The sequence below is a fragment of the Neodiprion fabricii genome, chromosome 2 (assembly GCF_021155785.1).
Source record: "Neodiprion fabricii isolate iyNeoFabr1 chromosome 2, iyNeoFabr1.1, whole genome shotgun sequence".
Taxonomy (NCBI): domain Eukaryota; kingdom Metazoa; phylum Arthropoda; class Insecta; order Hymenoptera; family Diprionidae; genus Neodiprion; species Neodiprion fabricii.
Window position 1 is genome coordinate 2,620,691 of NC_060240.1, and position 20,172 is coordinate 2,640,862.

A 20,172-nucleotide genomic window follows, 5' to 3' on the forward strand; every position below is an offset into this window, starting at 1 on the left:
CATGGCAACTGCCTCGAGGCGTCACACAGCTCGAGAATTCGTCTGTCCATCCGTTCATTCGCTGGTTCAGTCCGCTCGTCGACCGCGGCCTGCTCTCGTCCAGTCCTCTTACTCTCTCTCTTTCTCTCTATATCTTTGTTTTATTAATTTATTTAATTATCTATTCTTCTTTTCTTTCTCTCTTTCTTTATTCATTTTATACACCACTTCTTCATTCTATACTTATTTATTTTTATCCACCTACCCGCTCATCTATAATATCGTTCTTTTTTTCTCCTACTTCTACTAGTTCGGTGCTAATTTTAATTTAATTTTGTGCTTCCTCACTAACTCGGTCATAAATTATTCATTCAATTGTTTTGTCTATGCACTGTTCATATTCCCGTTCGAAGGGACTTTTCCCAGGTCGAATAAACACTTCTCGCTCTCTTCCCCCCCCCCCCCCCCCCCCGCCCTTCCCGCCCCTCATATCCTTCGCCTAATCGAGTCTCTCCTTGCTCCAACATGCCCTTTGTTAATATTTTTATGCTCCTTTCATTCACCGTGCGAAGCGAGAGGTTTCGTTGTTGCGTTGACGGAATCGAGCAAGTGGCTCGATTTCAGTTCCATTGCCGGTAGTAGGTACCGGTTTTCTTTTAGTATCGATTGCACGGAATAATTTAATGACAAATCAAGACACCAACGGTTTCCCCGAACATATCGGCTTTGCGTCCAATTTGAAGAGCGGTTTAATATAACGCTCGCAAACAAACCTCGAAACTTGTTTTCCCGTTAACTCAAATAGCAATTAAGCTTACTTCAACGATTACAATCTGCATCAAAAGGAATTTTAGACAGAGGGAGAGCGAAGAATTTGTATTATAATATACTGCATTATACAATAATATCCGAAAAATTTGAAAATAGGCTTGAAAGACTGAATATAGGTATATTTTTTATACCGTTCGAACGGTATTTTGTGCGGTTCTTTCAGCAAGTTATTCAAGATCGAATTGTAGAGATAGGAATTTTCGTGGTTAGATAAACCGTGCTGCTACGATTCAAATTCTTATTTGCAGAACTGTAATGTATGCAAGAACAGCAGAGGTTATAAATGCATTCCCAGGATTATTAACGAAGATATGGAACAGTAATAATAGTAATTTTATCAATGAGATCAACGTTTCACATTTCGTTGTTATAATAATATCAATAATAATAATAATCATTATAGTTTATTATCTACAGTAAAATTATAAGTACGTTTAGAACAATGCTTAGAATGTATAATATACAAGTGCACAATTATAATATGTACAATAAAATTTTGTTTTTCTTGCTTATCTTGTATTTCGTTCTCTGATAGCATTATTTAAATACAAATATGCGATATATAATATGAAGTGTAAATTATCATAAATACATAAAAATGAAGAAATGAAAAAAAGAAATCGAACACAGTACCTGTAAATCCTCGATCGTGGTTGTAAAACTAACTGATAATAACAATAATGAGTACAGAATTACAGATGATGGTTTCAAACAATAATTTATCACCGTATACCGTATCCACAGTCTTTTCATTTCAACCCGCGGAGATCATGGTATTTGTTTGCAAAAATTGATGCAATTCGGTTGTCACAAGTATTCCCTATAGCTTGGTAAAAGCGTATCATATCTGCATCACGAAAAATTTCAAAGGCGAATGACAATGGTATCGATTGAAGATCTTACACCGAGTATAAAAATGCATCATAGATGAGGGTGTAAAAATGAATCATGACACCTAAAATTTGAAGACATGAATAACAAAATCCCTATGAAACATACAATACTTATGCAAAATACTCTCATCATCGATCGTTCTATCGTGCGTAATAACTATTACAATAAATAAATAAACGAAACTAGTCTAGCGTACAGCCGATACTTATATATCCACGGTTTCCCAGAGCAGACGAGAAAATGATTTTCACTTCTCACAGTAAAGTGAGCCGCGTTAGACGAGACCGCGCGCAATGAAACATCCCTGCACAGCTTTCAACGGGAGGTAAAAATGTATTTTATCGCCTAATTGCGGTGCGTTTTATACTTGCGCCGTGGCTGTACCGAGTTGCGCAATCCAAATAGCTGGTGGTACTGTGCGACTTACAGTCGAAGAAAATAACACGGTACCGTTGCGCTAGAGAGCGCAATTATTCGCCGCGGAGAATAAGCAGCGCATGCCTAACAGCGAGATGCGTAATGGACTCGCGCCTGGCGGACGGCAACCCGCGTTTCGCGGTGCCGCGGGGCTCGGCTATCGGTTTTGCGAATCTGCCGATTTGCAGCGGCTCGCGGGTGGCGAGGACATTTGTCAGGTGTTCACCGACTGCCGGACGAAGAGATATTCGGAGAACTGCTGACCCTCGACGCCGCCTCCGTTGCTAGCGACGACCCGGAACCCCGCGTTCAACAGCCTTGTTATCGCCTGCACCGAGTTTAGCTTGCAGTAGCCGTTCAGGGGGAATCGGATCACGTGCCGTGCGTCCTGCTGGTGCCAAGCGACTCCTGAACGCGCGTCTATCACCGCTTGGGTCGTCTCCGGAAAGACCTCGTCGAGGAGCGCTCGACCCCCCGACAGCATCACCCGCTCACCCAGGTCCGGGCTGACGTGGAGCGCCACGCACTCGTAGGAGTCGCTTCCTCGCTTCTCCGAGTCTCTGAACCCCTGCGGTCCGCCCCCGCTACCACAGTTGGGCTGTGTCGGCGTCGGGCTCGGCGAAGAGCCCGTTCCACCGTTTTTTATGCGCTCCTTCTTCATCTGGTCGAGCTGCCGGCACATTGCTGAAACATTTACAGAATCGGTCAGTCGGCTGGGGGATAATCTTGCAGGGCTACTTGAGTTGGGAATCATTCGCGAAATTAACTTGTGCACTTATTCATATACGTACAGGGTGTTGGGTGTTTTCAAGTGAACGCCGCAGTATGTTGGGTTGCCCACCACTGAGGGGAACAAATATCGGTAAGGTAGACCTACCGAGTTATCGGTAGGTAGTACGTTTAGTGTTCTCGCAAGTGAGCTGAAACTGCCGATATTGAAAAGTTGTGCGGATTTGGCCGAGCAGTTGTTTCGTTGTCTACAACCTATGCTAAAGCGTTTAGCTATCGTGTTCCGGAGTCAAGTTTAAGTGACTCGGTAGGTCTGTTTTACCGATACTCGTTCCTCCCAGTGGTAGGCAGCCCGGCATACCGTGGCATTTATTAGGAAATATAATGTATGTAAACGTATAATGAAAGATTGGGATTCTCACGTGCAATCTCGAAGTACCGTGCCTCTTCCAGGAGTAGATCCAGGTCTGCAAAGTTCTCGGGTATGAGCAGACGGGAATTTCTCATGAAGTTTAAAATGTGCCTGAACATCCCACCGTCTCGGTCTATGAAGTAGTGTTGCTTAAGCGAGTCTAAGACAATCGGTATACTACCGTTGAACAGCTTTGCCAATCTCGATTCTGGGTACCTGCGAAAGAAGATTGTCTATGAGTATAATGTAACAGTAATAAGGCGTATAATAGAGTATTTTTGGCGCCAAGATATTTGAACCAGGAGAAATAAACCCCGAACCATTGTCTTGTAGAACGGCCCTTCAGAAACAGAATTGTGACATGTGTTACAACGTGTTATAGTTTTGTACCTCACGGGACTCACGACTTACGATTTTTTCGCCATCTGCTTCCTACAATCGTAGTTTTGTTCGGATTCTATCGAGGGGTTGATCATTCATCGATTTGATGTACACCTAATTCAAGATTACAAAGATTTGAAAAGATTTCAAAGGATTTTAGAAGATTTCAAGGGATTTCACAAGATTTCCAGCAAAGTGTACACCAGATTTCACGAGTGATTAATCCCTCGGATTTCATCAAGTGCCATCAGTTAGAAAAACACAAATCGTACAGCCAAAGAATATTTGAAGACGAATCGAGAAAGGATGCGAAAGCAGCGTGGTTCTTGCGCATGCATGATATACTCCGTATACCTGTAGCTATTCCAAGTGAGCCTTTTATAAGGTAATTATTATAATATGAAGGTGCGGTGGTTCGGAGTGAGTCCTAAAGTTTAGCGATCAGCGGCAGGTGGACCGACGGACAATCAACTCCACCTGTTCACTTGCCCTCGAAGTTGTTCAAAAGTCGCTTCAAGCTGCTCCAGAAGTCTCCGTTCGCTTACACACGCCCTTGGCGTCGTCGTGTCGACGCTTACACATTCCTATAGGTATACCTTATACCTACACCTATTCCGACGACGCTGTGACTGCAGCTGCTGCTTCTCCGAAAATTTTATAACCGTTCAATCGAAGACCCGAGCTCTTCGAACTGAAATTATGATGTGGACCTAACGACGTTCGTTGCCTGATTCGTGAATTGTCTTTCTCCTAGAATCACACGATTCTCGTTATTATTAGACAGATTTCAGGAGATGAACCTACGGCACCGATATTAGATCGTGATTTCAAAATTATCACAAGTTTTGTCACATACGTTGATAAAAAATAAGTCGAGCGAGAAAGATCCCATAGTCAGTATATAGATGTGGTGTTTGGTATAAAAATGTGTGCAAAATTTTGTAGATTTCACCACGATATAAGCGTGAAAGTTGAGGAGTTGTAAAATGAGGAATACGAAACGGCATCTCCGCGTTTAATTACCTGAAAGACATCGCGACCGGAAGTATGCAGGACCTTCCATTCATCCGGTTTACAGCGGAAGCAATAAAAATGGTATAAATAACGTATAATATTAAGGCCGCACTAGATTTTGCTCTGGTTATACGATTATTCGCATACACTTAGGTGCAGTAATAACACAGCCATATATGGATGTATAAAAAGCATCTGGATCACCTTAAAACCTCTATCGCATGAAAGTTGCGACTAGTGTATCATAACCTATAAGCTTTTAGAATCCCGAGACTGGCCTCAGAATTTAACGGAACAAGTTGAAACAAAACCTTCTTGAATAATGATTAAATATTGTAAATAAACAGGGATAAGCGAACTCGTGTTACCCGTAAAAAAAACACCCCTGTGTATCGGTTTTCACACCCCCCGTGACTTTGCGCGCAGTATCATTTTTGCTTACCGGCAAGTTTGCGTTATAGGTATTATATTATAAGCAAAGCCTGCGGAGCGGAGGAAAACAAAACTCATTATTCTTCGGCATGGTTAGTGGGTATAGAGGTACAGGTATGCGGGCACATACCTATATAGGTATAATCGCGGAGGTAGGTAGGTAGGTAGGTAGGTATGTACGTTATGGCACAACGAGGAATACCCGGCCGCCCGAGGCGCGTTCCCATAGCATCCTCGCGATAACGCGTAATAACGCCCGCAAGCCCCGGGGGCCGAGGGGGTCGGAGGGGGGGGGGGGGTGGGTCACAGGGCCCTGCACTGAGTCGGAGATAAAGAGGGAAAAGGAGAGAAAGAGAGAGAGAGAGAGAGAGAGAGGCCCTGGGCTCCGCGTTGCGCCCGATCCCTCTGTTGTACATAAGTCAGGTAAAAAATGTTGAAACGAAACGAAACGAAACGGGACGGGACGGAACGGAACGGAACGAGGGACCGGGGGAAGGGACACCGTGAGAAGGGTGGGGGGCCTGTGCATCGGCCCGCCGGGCAAGAGGGGGTGGAGGAATCGCGTCCGGGGGGCGGCGGCGTGATGACCGCCGGGGATCCCCGAGCGGCGGGGTCAGATCCTCTTCTCGGTTCTCCGGTCGTCCCTTCTTCCTTTTCCTTCGTTTCGCCGGCTCGCTTGCTATGGGAAAATGTTAAACGATCGGCTCACATCATTCTCGTATTATTGCCTTCGTTCGTATGCAGCGTTATAATATCCATTTATACATATACATTAATGCCGCAGATCTACCATCGGCAGCGGATTTTGGGGTTGGTTGGTTGGTACGTAGGTTAAGGACGAGCTGAGTCTCTTAGAGCAGCTGTCCTGATACCATAAGTCAAGGATGTTTTATCGCTATTTTAACCTGCCTATTCATGTACCTGATGGATTACACAGACCTGCGATAGTTTTCTTCTTATAAAACTGAGCAGTAATTTCCGTAGGTATTAGGTACGAATCTATGGCAAGAAATATTTGAAAAATTCTTTTACGGCAGTTTTCTCAGAAGATAGATACATTATGTACCAAGGGAATAAATTCAGAGATTATTCTCGCGAGGGGTTTACTGCCCACCCACTCCCTTCAACTTGGAAAAGAAAATACACGTCTTATAATTTGTTAAACAGAGAGAATGTGTCATTAATATATTGTACAATCATGTAATATCAGTATCTATTATCATAGGTAAATCCTTGTATAATCAAATTTCAAGGAATCTGATAAATTTCAACTTACTCATCGAAATGTTTCGAATTTGTTGTATACCTTCAAAAATTTTTGGTTACAAATCGTTATAATTCTTTTATTCATGCGTAAGTGTGATCATTTTATCAGTTTGAAAGCTGGAATGTTGTTGAAACCTTAAAACAATACATATGGGCGGTTTTTCCAAATTTTTCATGTTGCACGTTGCAATGTTGTTCATTTCATAACTAAACGTTCATTATATTTTATTTTTTCACAAATATTGTTAAAAAGTTTGTAAATATACATAACTTACATGAAAATAAATCTCGATGTGCTGTAAACAAACTAGCACTATATTATAATTCAACATAACTAAATACCTAAAAAAAAGCATTATTATTTTCAGGGGAAATTGAAAGTTATATTTCGCAGGCCTGTGTTATTCTACCGAAGAAACAAATTACGTATACAAGTTTGGATCAGGATTAAATAGAACAAACCGACACGATTCAATCGAGTGTTCTCTTTAGTCCCAGACTCATCAAGCCTCCGGCATTTCAGCAATCCCGCAAACGAGTTTGTAGCGGCAAATTTCGGGCTCGATTTATTTATCCGCGCCCTGTGATATAATACCGTATAAGTTGAAATCTTTAAAATAATTCTGGTACCTGTGTTTCAGGTCTCTAATCTAGCTTCTGAGAACCGACCAAGATGAGACTAAATATTGCAAACTGAACAGATGGTTTCTTTATCTTGACACTGTGGAAAAAATTGCGAAAAAAACAGTTTAAAAAACGGTTCGAAGGGCAGAGAAAAACGTTCATAGTTTCCCGGTTTAACGATAGTCTCTGTGAAAACAGCATCGAATGTTACAAAGAAATTTCCCTGCTGTAGAGCGCTGGTAGCTTCTGCGAAATGTATGTTGAATCGTAAGTGTAATTTCCGATTCGGCACGACCTCCTTAACGCGGGGAAATAATTATTTCTATGTTAAAGGTATAACCGACGAGATTCGCGATTGCAGTGCAGCGGTTGATTTTTTTCCCCCGATTAGACATCGGTCAGCTGTAACGGAAAGTAGCAGAGTGAAGCAGGCGGCGGCGGCGTCCAACTCACCTACTGAATCTGTCAGCCTCGCATGCAGATGCAGAGAGCTCAGCACCGACACACACACACACACACACACACACACAAGAGACGTGGGGCAGCTGTACGTGTTTTGAAATAAACCGGACGCGATTAGCGATCGTTTGAAGCGAATCGAGAGCGGCTTATGGGATCAGAAATCAGCGTGTTGAGGCACCGGCCGCGGTTCACCGCGTTTGTAGAACGCCTATCGTTCTTCTCGAAAGGAGAAGAAGAATAAGAATAAGATGGCGGAGGTGGTTAGATGAGATGATGGAGCAGGAACTGGAGGCGATAGGCAACCGCTGTACCAAGTATCGCTTATGTGACGCTTAAAAAGATCTAGGGCCGCGGAAATCGGTCTGCTCTCGACACGCTCCGCTGCGCCTTCCTCCCTCGTTACAGGCTCTCTCGACCTTATTGTTTTGTCGAAAGCTAAGCTATACACGCCGCGGCCGCACCATGAGATTATATCATAAACGTACAGGCTACATGTGCGCCGAATGGAAACGGTGAAACTTCGCAGGCCGATGATTGACGTGCTGCGCATGCGCGAAATAATTCAGCTCCATTGGTCGGCGAGATCTTACAGCCCGTTATATTTTCGTCTGCAAGGTAGGAGAGTTTCAACTTTCTTGAAACGGTACGCAATTTAAGTAATCTCGTTAGTCAAAGTCCACGGTACAAGTTTTTCAATCCTTATTTAATAGCTACATCAGCTGTTTGAGGTCTGCTCGAACGAAAAAAATTTGAGCTGAAACTTGGGTTGGCCAGCCTGCATGAAGTGATGACAAAGCTTGCGCATGCGCGGTCAAACGTTTAATCTGACAAGCTTGACATTTTTTTTCGGTGAACGTACTTGCATGAATATACTTTCAACTGGATCGCATATTCGATGAGTAACACGAAAAAATTATCAGGAAAAAGCTCTGAATGCTCGAAGCCAAAGTGTCGGTAGGGTGAATTTTTCAATGGTCGCTTTCAAAGGATACCGCAGAATGCTTATGGATACTGGCTGCCGCAAAACAAAAATCGCGTAATCCATAGATATCAAAACATCCATCCACCCCCCTTCCGAAGTCTGTATCTTAGAAGCTAGTGATTTTTGGGACTTGTGTCCATGAGAACTTTTCGCATCGGGAGTACATGTACTATACCACATACTGAAAGTCCAGCCAATTCAACCGGGAGTCAATTTCCATCAGGATTCTGCGGGGTCCTTTCTTCACACTTCATTCAACTTCACCGTGGAATTACCGACGTTTATCGATCACGCCTTCACGGAATGGACAAAAGGAGTCTTCGTCGAAGATCCGAATCAAGCCTATGCATATATAAATGAAACTTATACTCACTTGGTCAGGGTTTCGAGGGATGAGGTATAAATCGTTCCGCCAACGTCAATGTGGACAGGGGCCGTGTACCTCGAGGCTGCAGCGACGCAGGGGATCCCCGTCATTTTTTGGTTATAGGCGGGGGCCGCGGGGGTCGGAGGAGTGGGCGAAGAGGAGTTCGACATCGTTGGCGACGTTGCTGGCGAACTGCTTGGCGATAGCAATCTGTAAATTCCGTCGAGGAGTGCAATGAAAATATAAAAAGTTGAGAAATTGTACGATAGATGAATAAAAGTGTTCTCTTTTCCATTTTCATCTGTATATATATACCTAGTTCAGTGGTAAATTACCTCATTTTTATTTGAGCGCTGGGGAACATATTGCGCTGCGCTGCCAGCTCCGTCTTGGTCTCCTTCCCGTCGGCCTCACATTTCCGTCTGAAATATAGAGAAAGCCCGGGAGTTACGAAATGCATTGCGGTTTGTATCGAAACAGAGGTAAGAAGCGATGATATGAAAAAAAGCACAAAGTAAACCAGGACGATTGATTTTATGCGTAGACTTGCGGTTAATTGCAGAACACGGGTATTGGCTCAACGATTATATCGGTTGAAATTCGCGAAAGGGAAAGTAGCCGGAGAAGGCGGGTGGGATATAAGCTGAAGAAAGAAGCAGCCTCGTTAAGCTTCCAAGCGCCATTCAGACCGGCTGCCAAACGAAACGGGGCAACGTTTTGTACAGAAGCTATGTGGGCAGATCACCGTTCTCGGGAGGAAGTGGGTAGCGAAACGGGATCCTGGCACGCGCAAGTAATCAGGATAGTGGGAGCCAGGGCACAGGCGCTAATTACGGTGAATTGCCTCCGACCGACCCACGCCGACAGCAGCCCGGCTGGTTCTCGGTTTAATTACCGCAAATGCAAGTTCATGCACTCCATGCGCTGACTTTCGCTCCGCGATTATATCGTCGCCACTTAATTAGCCCCCTACCCGTACCGACCCCCGTCCATTCAAACGATCGTGCAAATTTACGGAGAAACGATTCACTCCGTTTTACCCCATTGTTGCATGCTGTTGTTTCTCACATTTCTACCCCTATTAGCCCCCTCCACCCCCATTGCGATCGTTCACATCCATTTATAATCATACGATTAATTTCAGGGGGTCGTGGATCTGTGTGATTTTCATATGTATTAATAAGGCAGTTAAGTAGGCTAGCGGCGCGATGAAATGATACAGTGTACCTACTGTACCCATCAGATGTTCGTCAGCTGTATTTATACATATTACATTTCCGTTTGTGAAGGAATCGCTGTTGAAATTTCTTGCCAGGGGCGAATTACAACCTTTGATATAATGACAACTAATTTATCTTAGTCTCGATTTTTTGGGACGTACAATTTGTCGGAAAATTGCAACGGTTCTCATAGATTTTGAATTGAAATGGAACCTGGATTTGGATCTGGTTTTTTATTGAAATTCGTTCCCAGTGAAAATAGCTGGGTTTCTAGTATGTAGTATAGTACATATGGTCCTGATCAGAAAAGTTTTCATGGACACAAGTCCCGAAAATCACCAGTTTCCGAGATACAGGCTTTGGAAAGGTGGTGGATGGATTTTTTGATATCTATGGATTACGCGATTTTTGCGAATTACACAGCTTCGAGGGGGACTCGAAATCAAATATATCACTCAAAAAGTGCACAGCCGATTCGCAGAGATTCCGCAGACGCGTGAAAAACAGGACAAGTCGATTGTTGCAAGAGTCGGAGGGTCTCGTTCTTCGTGAGAAATCCGACGTTGCACTTCCTTCCGGTAAACCAGCGAGTTCGTGGATGGAATCAACGCGTCGATGGAATCGATCACAGCTTCCTGCCTATCTTTGAGAATCGACCGTGCAGTTTTTTGAGTGATTTGTTTGATTTCGCGTCCCCTCGAAGCTTTACAATTCACAAAAATCCCGAAATCCATAGATATCAAAAAACCTGTACACCTTTCTTATTCGGACTTGTGTCCACGAGAATTTTTCATCGAGAGAATATGTATATACTACAAGATACTAAAAATCCAGCCAATTTCCATGAGGATTTCGTGGGGTCCTTTCCAACCAACTCCTGTAAGACTGTTTCCGCTGGGTCCTTCAGGTTCTCATCTGCTTCCGAAGACACCGGGGAATCACCGAAAGAAATGAATAATTTTTGGTCCCGATTCGTCCCTGGAATGCGGGCAGCTTCGTCTTGACGAGGACTCGTATCGCGAGGGATGCCGGATGGGGGCGGGGGGTTGCGGTCCGTAAAACGCCGTAGGATCGTGCAAAGAGTCGGGCCCATTGCAGGCATGGGATGAGGGCGAGTGGATCGCCGGGGGCGAGCGTCTCTCTCGGACTCACGGGGCGTCGGATACTCCGCATCCTATCACCTCGACGCACGCATACCTGCAGTATTATAATCTTGCATATACCTCGGCCCTCGAGGGCCGGAGGAGCTCGCTTTTGCCCGGCCGCCTCTGACGCGCCAATCCAGATGCAAATTCAAAAATATATAACGCACAATGCCGCGTGCATGCGCCGCCTTTTACTTCTCCGTTTCACTCGATTCCCGCGAAAAATATGTCCGAGGTTGTAAGGCGTAAGTAGCCGCATGTTCAAGAACTCGCGTTGGCGCTATGAGGTAAGATTCACGGTCCGAGTATACGAATATCATCGGGTATTATGTATATTTGCTCGGAATTTTTCCGTCTCGTCACTGCCGCAGAGACGGAGAAGCTGCACCGTTAATTACGAACTTGAGAAAACCGCTAATTAGATATCAGCTTCCGTTATAATAACCGTCCGCCAGCTTCTTCTTAAGCAGCGGCTGATGTGCGTTATTATCGTTATTATCATCGCCGCAAATGCGGATCGAAGATCAGTGACAGATTCGCCTCGTTCGTGCTAATTAACGGAATACATAAATGGAAATCTGCATGCGGAGGATACAAGGAATTGCAAAAAGAAAGCGCAACGCTGTAGTATTACTTTTTTATTTTTTATTTTTGTATCAACGGATCCTTCAGTCTTCCTGCACTTGAAAATCTCGAAGAATTAAAGTGTTAATTATCGATTATCAAAGGACGAAGTAGTCACCAGCGTTGGGTGCAGTTTCCAGAGGCTAATCACTCATCGGTTTATGTGTAGACTTGCAGTTTTCAAGATTTACGATTTCAAATATTTCGAAGAATCCAAATGATTCATATGATTTCAGAATATTTCAGAGGTTTCAGTCGGAATTCTGCATTTGCAAAGGATTCAGCAAGATTTTGAATTATCCTACAGGATTTCATGAGATTTTAGGGGTATCAAAGAAAATTCATACGATTTTATATAGGATCTCAGAGTTTTTATGGGATTAAATATGATTTCGGAAGATTCCACAACATTTCATAAAATTTCAATGGATATCCGAATAGAATTTCAATAGATCACTTAGAATTTCAGCACTTTCATGTGATTTCAGAAATTTCTGAAATGTTTGTACACCAATTGAGATCTTATGCAATGTTGTGGAATCCTCCGAAATCATATTTAATTCCATTAAATCTCTGAAATCCTATACGTCATCGTATGAAATTACATGAAAGTGCTGAAATTCTAAGTCGTATCTTGAAATTCTGTACACGAGTTTGAAGGATGGGCAATCCGTCAGGCAGCCGTGAAGTACTTGAAGCAAAAAATTCCTGAAACCCATCTGACCGTATGGTTCGCTCCGCGCGGTTGTCGCAGAGTGAATGCTCTCGGTGGCTGCCATCAGCGCAGTGGAGATGGGGATTATCATTCCGATAGAACGGGGCGATAGCGCGGCTGTGGCGAGGAGCGCGTGCCCGACCGGTTTGGCTCGCGCTCCCCGGTCGGTCAAAAAGCGGTGGGGATCTAGCGGCTGATCTATGCGCGTCGCGTGTGTATGCAAAACGGCGCACTGGCGCGGCGACCGGAGAATTCGAAACCGCGCGGACGCTGGGTGCTGGAAATTTCGGAGATGCGCACAGCTGCGTCATCTTACAGTTTACACGCACGACGAGCGACGAGTTCTTGATTTCCATCGTCGCTGTATATGACCTCTATTATAACCTACCTTTTAGCCAAGATCGCCGTCCGACGAATACTTTCAAAAATTTCGCGACCTACTCACCGCCCGCTCTTACATTATTCGGGATAACTCGACGATGCGATGAAATGATTTTAGTCGCGGCTGTTTTTTTCCTTACATTACCGTTAATTTTTCACATGCTGCTGCAATTTTAGCCTCGTACCGAATGTATGAAACGAGATCCGAGAAGAAGTTGTTACGATTTGATGAATTTTGCCATTAGGAAATGTAAGGCTAAATAGATATTTTCAATTTTATCCAATATCTTATGTTTTCAACATTTTTTTTTTACCGTCTCAGCTCTATTGCTTTGAACAACCGACGAATCGAGAGTCTTACAAGCTGAAGTTACAGTGGCATAGCTCTGTGTATATGCCAGCTATGTGTAGTATGAACTTTCAAACGATCAAACGTCGCTCATTATCCAGCAGCAGGCATGACGCGAGTTTACTCTTGCGCGACGACGGGAACTAAGGAAAGCGAAACCTAGATAGTATTCGACATTTATATAAAAATTTCTACACACAAAATACCTGTCTCTTTATTCACCGTCACGTGGGGAAACACAGCAAAATATTATTCGCATGTCTTGAGAAAAGCGAAGGCACATACCGCGTCCAAATTTCGCAAACTGAATTCTCGGTTTTTAGGCTTTCGTCGATGGTGAAATCACCGGTTAAACTATTCTTGCCATCGTTATCTTCGGTATGAAGTAACGCTCGATTGCCACCGAGGTTTGGAAATAATCTAAGGGCCGAAACAAAATCGCAAGCGAGTAAACGGCGGCCATATTGAATCCTTCACTGGCTTGTTATTACCGCACGTAATAAGTAGCAAAATCCTTTTTTCTTAGAGCTTTGTTTTTTGACTTTAGGCGCCGTTTTACAGCTGGCTGTCGAAATCGAGTAATAATCAGAGAATCCCACGTATCTTGTGCAATTCGAGCCGAGGTCAGTATCGCTCGTTCTTCGATGGATCCGGGGGCTGAGCGGGGCGGTTGCACTGGCACTCCCCCGACACGCGCCAATGCGTGTCTTGCTCCATTTCGTCTGTGGCCTGCCTATTTGACCAGTTATACTCTCTCGCCTACTTGCCAACTAGACGGAAACTTCGGATACGCTACGCATATACCTACACATGGGTATGAGATACAGGCTGCGTGACCGAGGACCGCATATTACACCTTTCGTATACGTACCTACTTTGCACCCGGTTCTAGAAGTGTTTGAAAACTCGTTGGAGATTACCTTGCGTTCGGAATATCATTCCGGCTTTCATTCTGAGAGCGGCAAAGATTCGGCAAAGTGTTGTAAGGAAGATAGCAATATTCGAAATTTTTTTTAATCAGTAATCACGGAATTGCGTGCATACAATACAAGAGTTTTCGTTATTCGGAATTAAGTCCAATTTTTGATGCAGTTACATAATTATATATCATGACATGCAAGTTGACATGTCTCGATACGAGATTTTTTAAAATTTTAGAAACGCCAGATACTTCCGGTTATACACAGGCAGTCGCTTACAGAGATTCGTGAGTGATGAAGCTTGTTACAAGTAGACCGGTACATGATTGCAACGATTCTTGCAGCAATCGAACTTTGTTAGCATTATATTATACCTAGATGCGAATTTCTCAATTTTCATATCTTTCATAACGTTTCAGCAACAGTCTTCAAACTTCGAACCAACACTCATCTCAAATATTTTCCTCAATTCTGACTTAATCATTTTCCGTAATCTATCACATTCGAAATATTGAGTGTCAGATTAGTGATTTCAATTTTCAAAACCATCCAATTTCATTATTCCTCAACGGTTCGACGAAACTTCGTCTATTATACGATCCAGCGATGAAACACCGGTGTTGGAAAACAATATTAAATCATTGAAGATCTGAATAATTCAAGAATCTCTAGCATTCCAAAACCACAAAAATCCATCTGCATATCGCAAAAAATCTGAAACTCTAAACTTTCCTGGGAGTATACAAAACACTAATCTATAACTCGTACTGTATATTCGTACCTCACTTGAAGTAATTAACAAGATCGGCCTCTATAAATACTTGTGTTACTACAATATCATCGAAGCAATTATACATGCCGATACGTTATATTGTCTGACGACGATATCACAATTTTAATTTTACTAACGTAGGAAAAATCCTTAGTGAAATGAAAAAAAAATTAAGGGTCAACCGTTTACCAAGTCGGCGTGGAATATGCCGTACATACACACCTACATACGTGTATAAAAATATGGATATTTTCTCCGTCCGTTCATCCCCCTCCCCCTCCCTCCTCACCCTGATCCCGAATAAGTTCGGGGCCTCTTATACTGACGCGAACGCCTGCGGCTCGCCCTCCGGGCTTCTGCTCTAATTACGGGAACGGAACGAGAAGCGCGTCTGCACCCGGGGGCCCCCGATGCCCCGGGCGTCCCGGTTCCTCTCCTTTCACCCTCCTCCCCGTGTCCTCAACCTCGGAGGGCCTCAGGGCTCCCCGGGTTATCCTCAACCATCGCTAGTCTTTCCAAACGCCACTGATGTGAGCCCGAGGTGCAGTGTAAATGTACATATATATATATATATGTATATATATATATACACGCGATATAGGTGTAGTATAAAGTATACGCGATTGAAACACGCCTTATATTATATATTTACCGCAGGGAGAAGGAGCAAAGGATCGAGATGAGGGAAAAGATGAGGAATATTGTGACGAGGGGTGCCCCTCTGCGTCAGATGCTCGGAAAACGTTCTCAACCCACACCTGTATAGGTATACTAACAATTCGAGTTCTCTGTCAGGTTTCAACTGCACCGAAATTTCACTTTTCAGTTTAATCGGATTTAAACCGATGCGAAAATCGAATAAATTTATCCTTTTTTTTTTAAATTTTTACCTTAATTAGTGATAAAGTTTAATGATTTGTTTGGATTAAAAACTGTCGAGTACGTAATCGACTAGCTATGGCATCAATTCCCGATTTCGCGCAGACACGGCTGTTTGTATCTACAGTATACCTATATATTATACTTATATGTATGTGCATACATCACGTTTAATGGCAATTTCGCTCGTGCTCGGTAGCTTCTGGGTTTTAATTGCCCCGCTTTGCGTGTTGATTGGTCTCAGGTCGCAGCACCAATTTGTATACCTATCATACGATTCATTCTCGTAAATCTTTTTATACCAGATCGCTATTCCCCGCACTTTATTCCCCTCGTACGTTATAATACGAGCGAACAAGTCAAACCACGGACAAGAATTAGATGTGTAAGAAAAAAAAAAAAAAAGAAAAAATACCCCGTATCTGAACAGTTGCTTACAAGTTCAACAAGTTACAATCATTCATTGATCAAATATGTGCGCGGTTAAAATTACTTTAAAAACGGTGGCTGATAGTCGCTTTGACAGACTTTTGGATTAGGAATACAAAGGGCTTTAATACGGAAATGGCATGCTGAAGGGACTCCGCATTGCAGGATGCACCCGCATGAGGATGTTGGAGAAAATATCTGCGTCATGCTCACCGTTTCGGACACGTGGCCTCCAGGTTGACGGCTCCTCCCCGATTGTCCACGACGAATTGTTTTCCCTTGATTTTCTTCAACTTGACCAAATTCCGTGGACGATCAAAGATTCGAAATTCCAATGCGATATAATCAGGCACTTTCGAAGCACTTTGTATTCTTCGATTTTCAAACAAATCCCCCTTTGCTTTGCCAACTGGTCACCACAAGATAGTCGGATGTATTATAAGAGGTGAAAGATCGCACCAACTCACACGCGAAAAAAAGAAATGAAGATTGAATAACGAAAATGAAAAAGAAACAAAGAAATGAAAATAAAAACATGAAGGAGAAGAAGAAGAGAAAAGACACGCAGTCAGTCGTCAAATTCTCGATATGCGCGGAAAATGCGACTACGAGGCGACGGTCCTCCTGTCATCGGCACGTAGGCATCAGCTACGCCCACCTTCCTCTTAATTATTATATTATATATCTATAATACTCGTCACACTTGTCACGTGGTTGGTTTTCCCGCGTTAATATCGGACAGGTGCAGCACATCGACGCGCACGACGCGACAGCCGAGCGGGAACTGCGCTGCTCGCGACGTCGAGACGGACCGCAGGCCAGCGATCATCCTACGCTGGCGTCGCGACGCCGCCGCCGCCGCCGCCGACGACGACGACGACGCCGATTTCGATATCCGGCGATATTTTCACTCGGTGCCTTCATCGGGGTCTCAAGGTACTCCAAATCACGGATTGATCCAGTTTCACCTCTTCACGAACCCAGGAAAAAAGTGGAAGTGGGTGTAACTAGGGACATTGGGTTGGTGACCATGAAGCCGAAATCAAGATTCGGTACCGCGGAAGAATTAATCCGAAACTGCGTTATGTCGCAGGTTCGAGTCGCCAGAGATCGGCCAAAACCGGGTACAGGTATTCGTAGTCTCGATCATTTCTGATCGCTACTTATAGACAGGCGATGTGTACGATAGTTTTTAGGATTGGTGATCTGGGATAAAGCACCGTTGCTGTAGGAACGAATTTTTCACGAAGCGGTACAACTTGTGCGACGAAATTCACTTACTATTCTCGTCTCGATTATGGTACTGGTTTAGAGTCGAAGATGACACTCTGACATTCGTTCACGCGCTAAACGATGTACTGTATAGGATTCAATTAGAACTTCGCTGAAACGCTAATTATTGCTCCGAGAGAAAACATGTCAGTGTTGCGTAGCTGTTTGGTGCTTGGACGGAATGGGTGGATTTTGATGAAAAGAGGTTGATCCGAGATGCGTTAAATGGTCTTGGGAGAATTCCTTTTGTAAGTTTATTGATTTGACACGGTGGTCAACGAAAAATGTATATAACATGGAGTTGCTTCCCGGGTGTTGTTGCACGCAGCGTTTGATATTGAGGGAACGCGGGCTGGCTCGCCTTCGCAAGGTTCACTACTACACGGAGATATTCCTCTACAGGATATTGTAGTTATATTGGAATAGCCCAAGGGCGAAGCAGCCACGGCCAACAACGTTATTCCTCGATGCCCAAGGCGTTTCCGAACCAAATCGAACAGCACGAAACGGTCCGCGAACGCCAACGCCGACGCGAACGAGTATAAGAGCTGTAGGGCATGGAGCCCCGGCCGACTGCCCGGCCAATATCCCATCACCATTATCCGCCGTCGGTGTTAATATGCAAATTTGAATGACAGAGGAAAAAAGCAGACAAAGAAACGGAACGGAAACGTTAAAAGATCGAACGAGGCTGCGCCGAATGCGGTTTCATCGCCAAATCCCAACATTCCACCACGTGCAATGTCAATGCACCAAAACGAAACACTCCTGACAGGGTGCTGGAAGTAGCCGAAGGTATCCGAGATTCCATGGTGTCCAGTAAAAAATTCGTAACAAATTCGAGGACGTTTCCGGGACCACTGGACATAATGGATTCCAACGATCGGAATTTCCGTGGAAGGACCCTGCGGTAGACGCATCTGCACAGATGCACGAGGATGAGATCAGCCGTGGTTCGTCACCCACGTGGGCGAGTTATCCGCCCGACGAGGATAAGGTCGTCGTGCATGGTATCGCTCGTTGCCCCAGGGTCAGGGGCTCGAGTCCCTGTCGACGAATGGCGGAGGTATGACCGTACGAGTGCGCGAGAGAGAAAATAACCTCGTGTTTTTGTATCATACCTCGGCGCTCCAGAGTCAACCGGACGAGCGACGGACCGATGGACAGACGAACGGACGGACAAATCGGGCCGCCTCGGGGCATCCGTCGGGATGTAACGAGGAGTCCGCGTCGCCCGAGGGTCCACATATTTTAGGGCGCGCCCTTCCGCTCGCTGGCCCTATACCTCTACGTGTCTTTGAAACGGGTCGTGTTTCGCCCGAGGCGTAAGGCCGCGGTCGTCTTCCTCCGCGTCTCTCCGCGCCTTCCTCCACGGCACCACGGGCTACCCTCATCATCAGACAATGCCGCCCTCCCTCCCTCCCTCCTCCGTTTTTCGATCCTCTTTTCACCTCCACCTCATCCTCGCATCGCTGTACCTACAACGCGTCGGAGTCCGCCTGGACGCCTTTTCTGCACCACACAGAGTCGATGTCGCGTTCTTTCTCGCCTGTTTGCGAACTGTTGTGAGGAAGTGCACGACGTTGATACTCGGAAATGACGAGGTCGGGTCCGGTCGCGTGTATTTTTCAACTATCGATTATTGGAAAATCAAGATGGCCACCGTCGATCCGCACGCTTCGAATTTTATTTCCGACGCTCGATCGTCTCCTGCGCTTATAAACCACCGAACGCTACTCGACGCGCAATAAAACGATGGCAAGAGTGGACCACGTGCAATTTCCCCTTCGCTGAGGGGCCCGAGCACCGAGAATCGAGCCTTGAAAATTCATCGTTGCAAACCGTAGTGACGCGTTTGGGACAACGCTCGCGGTATTGGCGGAAGCGTTTCGCGAACGGTTCAACACATTTTGTTTTGCTAAATCCTGCTAACTGAGCTTCTCACTGACAAGATAAAGACAGACGGATGATTAGTAGAAAGAGGTGGGAGCTTACGACCTCCATTTGGCTAGTCACGCGGCGGTAGATCGACTTTAGAGTGTCTAAAAATAGAATATGCAGCGGTCTCGTGTGAACGCGAGATGCGATGAACACCGTGATCCTCTCATCCTACGAAACGGGAAGGAGATTTAGAGGAGAGAAGGGACGAAGGTGTTCCCCCCGACCCCTCGCCGCCCCCTTATGCATATTGTTCTTCTCCTTCGCGGCCTGCATATTCTTCCCGAAGCCTGAAATACCTAATAAGCCTTATAGGTGGGAGTTGGGGCCCGAAGCGCGTCCCACGGCCATCTACGGGGATCAGCGTCCGCGACGATCAGCATCGTCGTGCAGCCTTTCTCAAGGAATATTCCTCCTCTTCCTCTTCCTTCGTCTTCATCTTATGTAAGCGGACGCGAGCTGCGCCGCGGTACCGATCGCCATGGGGCCCGCAGGACAGAGGAGGATCGGGCCCAGAATCGCTCCCCCCCCCCCTCCCCTCGTATCCCAGCCCCAGCCTGGCTCTCCTGGGCCACAGCTACAGTCTACAACGCGGTTTACGAAATGATTCACAGCCTCTGGTAATTTACATGCCGGGTTGCGTGGGTGATCGTCGGACGTCGAGGTTGCCCCCCGTTCCCGTCTCCGCCCCCCTCTTACCGCCCGTTCGCTCGATCTCCCTTTCCATCAAAAAGGTTA

General features: G+C 45.1%; 1 protein-coding gene across 1 annotated transcript; it reads right to left on the bottom strand.

Moving 5' to 3' along the window:
- Positions 1 to 957: 957 nt before the first annotated feature.
- LOC124176206 (BTB/POZ domain-containing protein kctd15-like) lies at positions 958 to 16,995 on the bottom strand. The gene is made up of 5 exons (XM_046557156.1): positions 16,438 to 16,995; positions 9,126 to 9,212; positions 8,797 to 9,000; positions 3,273 to 3,478; positions 958 to 2,805 (listed from the first exon to the last, which is right to left on the bottom strand). Exons 2-5 carry the CDS (start codon positions 9,152 to 9,154, stop codon positions 2,336 to 2,338), a joined length of 909 nt encoding a protein of 302 aa, XP_046413112.1. The 5' UTR covers positions 9,155 to 9,212; positions 16,438 to 16,995; the 3' UTR covers positions 958 to 2,335.
- Positions 16,996 to 20,172: the final 3,177 nt, after the last annotated feature.